This window comes from Ceratosolen solmsi, unplaced genomic scaffold (assembly GCF_000503995.2).
Source record: "Ceratosolen solmsi marchali unplaced genomic scaffold, CerSol_1.0 scaffold10, whole genome shotgun sequence".
Taxonomy (NCBI): Eukaryota; Metazoa; Arthropoda; class Insecta; order Hymenoptera; family Agaonidae; genus Ceratosolen; species Ceratosolen solmsi.
In genome coordinates, this window is record NW_011948412.1 from 6,845,225 (window position 1) to 6,857,310 (window position 12,086).

The 12,086-nt window shown below is 38.0% G+C and overlaps 1 protein-coding gene across 6 annotated transcripts in view; it reads left to right on the top strand.

Moving 5' to 3' along the window:
* Psq (pipsqueak) overlaps positions 1-12,086 on the top strand; it is a 128,444-nt gene that overhangs the window by 111,129 nt on the left and 5,229 nt on the right. For 3 of the 6 annotated variants that reach the window (XM_011507681.1, XM_011507672.1, XM_011507688.1), the window contains exons 4-7: positions 5,183-5,506; positions 6,587-6,812; positions 8,555-8,710; positions 9,576-9,644. In XM_011507681.1, the coding sequence (XP_011505983.1) occupies positions 5,183-5,506; positions 6,587-6,812; positions 8,555-8,710; positions 9,576-9,644 (775 nt within the window). The remainder of the gene's footprint in view (positions 1-5,182; positions 5,507-6,586; positions 6,813-8,554; positions 8,711-9,575; positions 9,645-12,086) is intronic. The other 3 variants (XM_011507696.1, XM_011507704.1, XM_011507711.1) reach the window with 3 other exon arrangements.

The following is a 12,086-nucleotide window of genomic DNA, read 5'->3' on the forward strand; positions in this document are numbered from 1 at the left end:
GCGTTGTGATAAAGGGCGCGGAGGAAAGGAGGGACGTGACGCACAGGGGCGTCTATACCCGGCCTCTTTTAATCGCGCGTCACCCCTGGGTGTTTGATTAAAGAACAGAGAGAGAGAGAGAGAGAGGAAGAGAGAGAGAGAGAGAGAGAGGGCGAGAGGTTCGGGGTTGGTCTGGGGTGAGGGGATGGAAAGGCACTACTGATCCTGCTGCTTCTCTCGTGCGCGATGGCTGATGGCTGCTGCTAGCGACGCCGCCGTTAGCTGTTCTACTCTCGCCGATGTTGCCCAACTGTGCTTTCGTCCTTCTTCATCTTACGAGCCCTTATTATCTTCATTCGTTCGAGGATTTGTTGCCCATCGCCGGCTGTTTTTTCCACCGTGACGCAAGCGTCACGCGACTCACGCGTTTCACTCGCAACCTGTCTCACGTGCTGCTCTCCGTCTTCCGGAAATCTTCCATAATTGCAAGAGGATGTGGTTGGTTTATGGGAGCTCTTGAATTTAGTAAATTTATGGGAATTTGTTAGAATGTGCCGGTACGTAGCGAGAAGAATGAGAAAGTTCTTAAGCTATTATGGAATATGAATGTAGCTGCGGGTATTTTAAGCTACTCGCTTGATGAGCGTTTGCGAGCGTTAGAAAGTGCGATCGTAGATAATGAGCGATTAAATGGAACGTTTTCAACTTTATTTTATATAGCGCCGTTAACGGGTGACTAGCTTATGTGAAGGCTTATGGGTTAAATAAACATTTTGTTCAAACATCACCGAGCGCTCTTAATATTTGACCATTTTATTATTAACATACAAAGGGCTATTTACAAATTATAAATTCTCGATCGTACGAGTTTATAGATTATTAAAACACAAATACAAATAAGAATGTTGAATGTTGAAAGGATTGGAGTAAGTGTAATTTTGCGTGTGGTTTTGAAATGCTTTGCGCATTATGAGGTTGAAATGTTGAAATAATCTGAAACGTTTCATAGTTAATCCGCTTGTATTTGTATACTCAACGGATTGGAGAATCGAAGCATTTTTAATTTGCTTTATGGTATTTTGTAATGCCATTAAACTATCACAATACTGTATGTGATTACAAATACTTTTATTAGCTTTGAAGTTTTCCCATTCCCTAAGCTCGACAATTAAGTGCATACAATAAATATTCATTATGTATACGTAGAATAATAAAAAAAAATAAAATAAAAAAATAAATAAATAAATAAATAAATAATAATTTTAATATTGTCGGGATAAAAATTAAATTTCAATTTTTAATCGATTTAAGCTAATAAGTCGTATTTGCTCTAGAAATGTATTAGCAATGGACGTCCAATTGTGGATGAACATAATCCACTAACTGATTAATTATTATCAAATTCATTGCAAAAATTCAATCATCATTGATTCTACTTCTTTTTCATTTTTTATTTAATGCCTATTGCACCAATTGTGAAATCCTGCTCGTAAGTCCACTTTGTTATTCAAATTCATAAAATTAGTTAGGTTCATGTGCATTTATCTCCGTATGAGTCATGGAAACTTTCAGTGTAAGAAAATAATTTGAGATTTGCAATAGATTAAAGTAAGGCGATAAATTATCGTCTTATTCATATTTAAATTTCAAATATCTCGCTAAATTGGCAGAAAATTTTTTAAAAAATTTTAATTAAATTAAAGTATCACCGTGTATCGGTGGCGTAGATTTATCGTAAATTTTAAAAATGTGCATGATTATTAAAGGAATACTGGGAGGTCGTATGGTAAATATTTTTTATTATAATTTTCGAAATTGAACTTGTTTCCGCATATACTACCATTCTCTTTATATCGAATTTCTCAAAATTGTTAATTTCATCGTAAAAAGTGATTACTTTCATTGTACGCAACAATTTGAAACGCTTATTTTCTTAAAAGTTATTTTTGTGCTTCCGTAGGTTGTAAACGTTAAAAAAAAAACTTTCATTATTTTATGAACTTATATATTAATTGAACAATTTTCAATTATTTTTGTAATTTTTACATTTGACTCTTCATCTATCGATATATCAATTAATTATCTACCATATATATATATATATATATATATATATATATAATTTTAGAAGCTTAATATACTTTCGAAATCAAATAATACACAACAATATTTGATAATAAAACATTGTAAATATTATTATTATTATTATTATTATTACGATATCTTATAAGTACATGATAAATACAAACTTTTAGTTAAATGACATTTGTATTATTGATTCGTTGTAATAGAGTTATAAATAAATATTTTTCCATCTAAAAGAATACCTTCTTCTTTTAAAAATAGAGAAATAAATCAGCCAGAATAGTAAAGAATATAAAGAATCATGCAATGAGAGTAAATAACCTCAAATTTTTAATAGTAATTTTGAAAATAAATATTAGATATAATTATAAACAATCGTGGCTTAAGTAAGCAATTAAAAACTGAATGAGAAAAATAATATGTGCACTATCCAATAAACAATTGGAATTTATAATATTCTTATGAAAATTGAAAATTATATAGCAATTATGTAGAAATAAATTCTGTTGATGCTTCGAGTGTTAGGAAATTAAGTACATTGAGAATTTTTAATTAAAGATCGTAAATATTATAAAGAATTATATAATCGAAGCATAATCTTGAACGAGATGCAATAATGAAATGACGATTATGACGCGCAAGAGTCTCGTACTCGGATTCATAAATGATTCGAGTATTTAACTAGAATAACAAATAAAAGAATGTCGTTAAAATTTTAAAAATAGAACATGAAAATACAGCCATAATTTAGATAAACTACGGAAAATTGAGATATAGGATGAAATTAGATTTATAAAAGTAGAATGTGGAATTGGTAAGAACGAAGGGGAATATGTTTTTACAATTATATCTTTACTTAATAGTTTTTATAATTTTTCTCTTGTATTCTATCTTTAACAATAAAAGTGTAATATTCGAATTTTTTAATTCTTTTTTCAATTAATCCTTTTATTAAGTATTAATATTTTATTAATAAAATAAATAATAATACATATAATTATTCTGCTCATTATATAAAGCTGAAAAGTCAGAACTTATAAATAGATTATGACACTTTTGTAAAATATATTTTATTCAAATATCCATCTCAGCAGATTACTTATTTTCAATTTACATCTCTTAATCCATCCAATATATTATATACAAAATTATTTTCACGAATCAATAGATTCTTATGACTACCTGAATTCTGAAATTAATATGTAATAAAATTTGATTAATAGATTATTATGCTCGCTATGCCGTCGGAATGGGATGGACTTTCGATTATTAAAGTAGCTTGTAAAAATAAAAATAAAAAGTACCTATAAGTATCGATAAAACGAGTGAGCGAGGAAGGGAACGAGGAAGAAGGGCAGGAAGTAGAGTGGAAGATAGACAGATAGATAGATAGATAGATAGATAGATAGATAGATAGATAGATAGATAGATAGATAGATAGATAGATAGATAGATAGATAGATAGATAGATAGATAGATAGATAGATAGATAGATAGATAGATAGATAGATAGATAGATAGATAGATAGATAGATAGATAGATAGATAGATAGATAGATAGATAGATAGATAGATAGATAGATAGATAGATAGATAGATAGATAGATAGATAGATAGATAGATAGATAGATAGATAGATAGATAGATAGATAGATAGATAGATAGATAGATAGATAGATAGATAGATAGATAGATAGATAGATAGATAGATAGATAGATAGATAGATAGATAGATAGATAGATAGATAGATAGATAGATAGATAGATAGATAGATAGATAGATAGATAGATAGATAGATAGATAGATAGATAGATAGATAGATAGATAGATAGATAGATAGATAGATAGATAGATAGATAGATAGATAGATAGATAGATAGATAGATAGATAGATAGATAGATAGATAGATAGATAGATAGATAGATAGATAGATAGATAGATAGATAGATAGATAGATAGATAGATAGATAGATAGATAGATAGATAGATAGATAGATAGATAGATAGATAGATAGATAGATAGATAGATAGAGAGAGAGAGAGAGAGAGAGATGCCAGAAAAAATACAAAGAAGATACTGACGTGGAGGGAAAGTTGCTTCCAATCGGTGCATATTCGAGCTGGGCCGCGTAATTGAATTTCTCGTCGCTGCTAATCGAGTGAAAGCTTTCGCTACTCTTCCGTCGTCGCTGTCGCCGCGGCTAATTCTCTTCTTCCCTTTAAAACTTTTTTCTCGCAAAAGCTGAGGACTTCGTCAAAGCGCCTCATCGTGTCATAGAAATCGATCGACCGATCTGTCTGACGCTTCGGGGAGTCGGTGGGCATGTGGGGTGGTGGGAGGGGGGTGGGGGTGGCGGGGGTGGTGGGGGGCGACGACAGGTACCGAGCAATTGCATTTGTAGCGATTGCGCTGCTTTACGAATGCCTCGTCTCTTTGCGTATTGGAGCTTTGAAGCGCTTTAGAGTACGATCGAACTGTCGAAGCTACGCGCTATTAATTAAAGAGTACGGCGACAGGACTTAGATTACTAGAGATTACTCGGGCGATCGAGGAGATTATTATTTTTGCAAGCCGCGAAATTCCTTTTTCACACATAGAACGATATGCCGTGTTGGATAAGAAATAATCGCTTGACCAAGCCAATACCTCGACTAAGCTGCGAGCGGCTTTTTTACTTGGCAAACTACCTGTCACATCGAACCGTCATTAAATAATCCGCCTAATGATCGATAAATGCGGCAGAAGCATTCTTTTGGAAAAATAAAAATGGCAAAGCCCATACAAGTCGAGGCCTTTTTACTTGGCGTGAAGGGAAATTGGCCTCTTGCCTTAAGAGGTTAAGGCGACGAATGGTTGGTTACAACTCACAATCCGTAAAGGTAGAGAGCGAGGCCAAGGTGTGCGGATGATAAGCCGACGAAACTTGCAATCCCGTTGATTTGCAAGCCCCTCGATCGCACCAGCCCCACACCAACTACTAATCTCATTATTCCCGATCAATCGAGCTACGCGAAAAAGCTCGGCTTTAGCGCCAGCCATCGCCCCCTCCCCCTCCCCGAAGTCACCACCATCAGTCAATTAATATTTTAACCTGAGCCAATTGGTTTGACCGCAGTCGCTGCTTAAGACGGCCGATCAGCTGAAGATTAAGGGCCTGTGCGAGGTGCCGGAGAGCAGGGAGGGCCCGTCCGTGAGCCTGAGCTCGCCGCCCCGCGACTCCAGCACGCCTCGGCTCAACTTCGCCAAGCTCAAGAGGCACCATCCACGTTACAAGAGGCCGAGAACCTCTTACGAGGGTTCGCTTCGCCCCGGTCACGGGCCCGGCCCAAACACGGAGCCGAGACAACACCACCACCATCACCATCATCACCTCGCCGACCCAGCCAAGTACAAAGAGGAGGACTTTGTCGAGAGCTACGTGCGCGACTGCAACAAGGAGGTGAGAAGGAGGACACGAAAATTCTCGTCGACACTGACCGCGTATCTTCCGGTCCCTTAATTAGCGTTATTTTACGACCGGAGCTATGACCCCCAGTGACTTGTCATTGTGGCTGCGATATTACGATTATCGAATCAGGTGGCTGCAAAGACGACGACGACGACGACGACGACGACGACGACGACGACGACGACGGTGTCGGCAACTCCTAAGCTCGGCGATTTATTCGTCTTGAGTGTGCTTTCATTCTGACGGGACGTAGTCGAAATTAATCGGGTCGCCGAGTTGTTACGTTGAACATCGATTAAAACGCATTGTCGTCGAATCGGCGCGTTGAAGCTCCTCGTCGGGCTCGCTCGGACATTCCCATTCTCCATGTTCGCGCCCTTCACTTTAACTCGCAGCCCGAGAAATGCGCGGCGATTGACGGTTTCCAAACCCCCCCCCCCCCCCCCCCCTCCGGGGCAACCCCTCTCCCCCCGGTCCCGTATTCATTATCAAGGGCCGTAGCTAAATGTTATTATGGCAAGTCGAATAGAATAGAGGAATGCAATGTGGAAGATAATCAAAGTAACGCTCATGGTCCTTTACATTTACTCTCGGCACGGCACTTTAAAGCTCGTTCTCGCGCTTAAGGGACAAAGGGGAAAGTCGCATGGCCCCTTACGGCCCCATTTTTACAATGCACGTGATACTGCTATGCTGCGAGAAAGTATATAATGCAAATTTACCATCGTTATTTAACGTGATTTTTCACTGAGCGGCGCAACACGCTTCTCGTAACACGAAACTTTCCCTGCGTTGCCGTAATCCGCGTTCCCATAATTGCCGAACCTCTCCTTCGTATTCTTAAAAGCCAACGTTTCTCAAACTCGGAAACCTGCGCATGAAAATTTTACGCCAACTCGGTCGATGTAACGAAGCGCGAGGCGTCGTCACAGGGGCCCCGTAAAACTGCCAATTCCACGCGATCGTCCTTTCGGGATGAGGCGGTCGGTCGTGCCCACCCCCGACCACCCGCAAACCCGCAGTCTCCGCGCAATCGCGAATAATCATGGACGTGTGTGCGTCTGCCCGTAGAATCGCCGAGACTGCTGGCCGGCTGAAGATGACGATTGCATGGAGACGACAGCGACGACCACAACAGTAGTCCTGGACTCGTGCCAACGCAGCAGCGGCAGCGTCGGCGGAGGCGGAGGCGGAGGCGGAGGCGGAGGCGGAGGTGGAGGCGGAGGCGGAGGAGGAGGAGACAACAACAACAGCGGTGCCAACAACAACGCCGCCGGTGCAGTGACAAACAACAACGGTAAGCTCGTCCTGAGGGAAAATCCACGCTCCGCGCCTGACGTCGCTCGACGGTCCTCGATTTACCCATCCCGTGGCGGCCGCTGGTGGATCGTTGGGAAGGGGGGATGTGAGGGAAGGGGAGGGACGGACTCTACTACGCAACATTTGTACGATGTCGGCGACGTGGACCTTCCCCGATGCTCCTTTCCCCACACTCTCGCCCCTACTCTCATTCCTCATCGTCGGTCATTTTTTTTGGAATTGGGGGTGGGGTCCGTCCGTGTCGTCGTGGGTATCGTGGCCACCCTCCACGGACGCCTTTCTTCGTCTTTTTCTTACGCACTCGCACTGGTTTCGCGATTGGTAGTCGCATCGATGCGCTTTTCTTAGCTCTCGCGAATCAATTCGCTTATTACAACGACACGAGCAACTCCTCGACTCCCTGTACTATTACGGCAAACTATTTCTGCCGGCTTATGCAAACGTTTATAATTTTTTCTTAGTCATTCGGCGATTCGGTGCATCGTTCGCGCGCGAATATGCCCAAAATGTACTGCCAACTACAATTCAAACAGAGTTTTCGCATTTTTAATCAGCAGTTTTCCACAGCCGTTAAAATTTAATATCACGATGTATTATGTAATTCGATTGGACAATGATAAATAAGGCTGACGCCGATTTTATTGCTCTCCATCTCCAGTGACATATATAACGAACGTTTTATACGCGAATAATGTAGGAATGGACGGATTGTACAAGGCCTGCTGCTTCTAGTTTCATTTACACGGACGATATTTGTTTGCGCGTATTTTACAATAAATAGCTTACGATAACGATTTCGAGGTTGAGTGTCGTATTTTTGGGAGAGAAATAAAACGGAATCTCATGTGATTCGTTGAACCGTGTAATTTAAGCATCTTGCGCGGTGGCGAGTAATACCACTACTACAACGCATGAAATATACGATGTGAGTGTGTTCCGATTAATATTATCCGCACGACACACGACTCCACGAGAGTTTTTCATTTTATAACTGAATTATCGAATAAACAAGACTTTAAATGCTTTTCAATAGGCTTCGAATTATTAGACAATTTAAAACAATTTAGGTCGCCGTAGGTGTATTCGATTTAGGGCTGCGTGCGGGCGCGCACACACACGCACGCACGCATGCACGCACATACCGGGGAGAGAGAGAGAGAGAGAGAGAGAGAGAGAGAGCGAGAGAGATTAAAAAAAAAATAAAGGCGCCAGCGTCGAAAATTCTTTGTTCTACCAATAAGAATTTCCAATTCTAATGGCCGTGTAAATATTATGTTTTGTTTACGTGGGAAAAAGGAAAATTGCTTATAACAAAATTATTGCGTAATGATTCAGTGCCGTATGATTGTTTGTATTGACGTAAAAGCCGTATGTGCAGGTGGTACTCTGGATTAAAGTCTATTTTGCAAAGTGACGGGAAAGCTTCATCGAATTCACGGTGGGAGTTTTTACATCTCGCGTTAACTCGTAACGGAGCTGTGACGTGGGTGGGCTCCCCTAAAAATCATCCATTAAAACATGCATCGGCGCTCGAATCCAATCGACGACACCCACAACCTCCCCCCCCCCCCCCGGTCCAATCCCCACCCCGTGGCACCGATTTCGCGCTCGAGCGCTTATAGTACGCGAACCGAGGACCGTGGCGCTGTTCCCAGGCGTGGGGCGACTTACCGATCTCTCGCCGATGGGGGCGGAAAATTTTTACCTCGCGATAAAAAGGTGACATGTTCTGTCACACAGGCCTCGGCCATTACGGCCACCATCCTGACCCGGGTGAGGTCGATCTGCCGCCAGAGACGCAGCCAACGCCGCCCAGCGCCACCCTCGTCGGCACCACAATCACCCACCTCCGGGACCCTGATCACCACACGGCAGGTTTGTATCGGCCCTCGTTTACTTACTTTTAAAGCCGTGGGTGCGCCTGGTGGAGAGCAAGTGGACAATGGCGACGACGACGACGAGCCTTGGGCCGCTTTACTGCATTTTTTATTTTTCTCTCGTTTTTTTTTTTTTTTTTTTTTTTTCCTCTCATTTCTTTATTTTCTTTCATATATTTTTTTTTTGTTTTTGTTTTTGTTTTTGTTATTTCTTCTCTTTTCGTTTTCGTATTGTTATTGTAAGACGATGCTTAAGAAGAACGATTGCATCGCCGAGAACCGGGCCGTAAAGTCCGAGTGCACGGTGCACGGTGAACGCGTTGTGCGCTTAAAGGGGTTAGGCGAACAATCGATAAAAGCAGGTCTGCCGAACATTTAACATGGGCATATTCTTTGGTATTTCATGCTTTTGGCTGGCAACTCGATAATTATTAAATTTTCTCATGGCTTTAACATTAGTTCGATTGCTCTACGGCCGGCATGGAAGAAGAAATCGGACCGCACGCGAGGAAGATATACGAGGGAAAATATTCACGAATATTTCTGCTCGGAGTTTAATCGCGTAATCCAACTAAATTCATTGCGCTACCGTTTGATTCGATCACATTTGTTTAATTATTTTATGCATTATTTTTTTTTTCTGTTTTCAATACTTTTTAAATTCTTCATTATCTTTTAATTTTAATAGTTTTCTTGCTCTTTCTTTTTAACTATTTATATTACTAATGTAGCGCGGTAACAAATGGCTTGAGCTAACTTTTAGGTTCACTTATTATTAAAAGCTATAAGTAAGTAGTAATTTTGTTTTTCAACATAAATGCATACAATACAACAATAACTCTTTCATTTCGTTTGAAAATTAGCGCAAGAAAGTCCTACTCCTCGCTGTCTTCATTCGTCGTTCATAAACAGAGACAAGATGTTTACAGCAGGTAAATTATTACAAAAACGTGGGAATCGTGTTGATTTAATGATCTAGTGGAAAGGGGTGTTACGTTATTTTGCTTTTCTTTTTCATATACTCATTAATAAAACACTTTTTGTAATATTTTTTCTGTATTTGGACTACTGTCTATCTATATGGCTTCATTAAAGTAGTAATAATTTGTTTCGAGTAATTAGATATTACCTCATAACTATAAATTGTTTTGCTCACAATGATCAAATTATCACAATTTCTCAATAAATATTCTAAAATCGTAGAATCGCTAAAGGCTTTTTCATTATACGTCGATGCAAAACAACAACTCCCAGTTTTATTTTAACATTAGATTTGTAATTAATATTAGAACTTGTAGTATCTATGTGCAAACACGCCTTGCGCTGATTTCTGCGGCTTGCTAACGGAGAAATTTGTGTCTTGCGTGGAAAAACACAGTCGTGTTTACGTAAACAATACGGTTAAGCGTGACGCGCACTGTCAGTTACATATTATTCTCGATTAATAAATAAGTGAACATTTCATGCGCTAGTCGTTAAAAATTACAATCTCCTATTTTATCGACGAAACTAATTTCCGCACTTGCTCATACGATAGTAATTTCAGTCGCACAGTACATAAGCCTTTGTAAAACTTATTGAAAATTTCTTTCGTGAATTTTGCGTGAATACTTTAAGCAAACAAACAAAATATATATATATATATATATATATATATAATCTGTAGGCTATCGTAATGAAATTAATTGATTTGCAATAGTGCGTTACCTTTCAATCGTTGATTGTTCTACTCATTTATTTGAAACTATTCTTAATAATTTTTATTATAATTTAATAGACCTTTTTAACTTGTATAAAACTTCCAATGTATTATATTCCGAATACGTTGAAAAAGTATTAAAACTTTTTGCGCATTTTTAATCGCCAGTCGAATACAAAAAATTTAATATTATTTATATTAATATCAATGGTTATCGTTATTTAAAGTTCCATTAAAAAACATATTGTGAAATATTAATAACAATAATAACAACAATAACAACAACAACAACAATAATAATAATAATGATAATACTACCAACAACAAAAATAATAACAATAATAACAACATAGGCAACAACAATAATAAAAGCAGTTAAAATATATATATTATTAAATCGTGTTTGTATTCTGACAATAATTGGAATAATTATTTTGCATTAAAGTTTCATTTCTTTTTATTGATAAACTTGTTTATAAGTAATAGGTATCGGAATTATTATCACTTGTCAGTATAAGCAACTTGGATAGGTAATAAACATAACCGTCGATTATTTCGATCATGCGACAATTTTATTATCATGAAAACATGTTTAAATTCAAATAATATTCAAAAGCTATAATTTACAAGATGAGTAAAAGACAAAATTTATATCGTTGTAAATTGTTAAGATTTAAAAATAATAGATTATGATAATAATAAATTTCTTTAAAAATTTTCAACTCTTACAACAAGGAAATATAAGCACTTCTTCATATTGCTTTTGGATTTTGAGTTCTGCACATTCGTATGTAAATTTAACAATTTACAAGCTTAATAATGCGGAACATATTCTGTATCTTAAAGATGTCAAACTTATAAATATTTTATATCATTTACTTTCACATTATCATTCCTCCGTCATTGTTACGAATATACAAAAGAGAAACAACGAATGGCCAAGGCTATAAATTTCTTATTAGTAAGCATGGCAATTAGAAACGCGCTATTAGTTTAATTGAAGTTAATTGAATCCTCTCTCATTGTCCTGTACTATTACAAGATAAACGATCGTATTTATTCATTGTCGGATTCTAAAGATCTTATAATTTTATATATATATATATATATATATATATATATATATGTATATATATCTTACTATATTTTTATAGCTAAAAATAAAAAATGGCAAGTTGCACTATCTCCTGAGAGTAGCCTTGGACTTAATTATTTTAATCGATAAATATAGATTGAATTTCGTCATAAAGTGAAGCATCAAGAAAAAAAAAAAGAAAAAAAAGTCCCTGCTTGATTCGTTAATGTCATTGCTCTTAAAGCGATAATGCGAGGATGATAAAGAAAGAACTCATAGTAAAGCGTAAGAATAAGGCTTTATGAATTTTATAATAATGAAGGTGTAATTGAAAGGTAAAAGTTTTTAACAAATTGTGTAGGAATATCGAAGCAGCGGATAAATGTAAATAGTCGGCGCAAAGGAGTTATCGACCTCGCGAGCCTCGATGATTATTCGGGTCCCTCGAGGTGCAATGCCGAGCTCGACGACGCTCAGCCTTTATTCAAGAACGAGTAGTGCGCGTGCGTGGGCGCGTACGCGCAAATCTAATCACGAGCAGTTAAGCCCGATTAGGCCAATTATTTTGATTCCCTTAGTCCCGACTAATGAGCGGCAGCC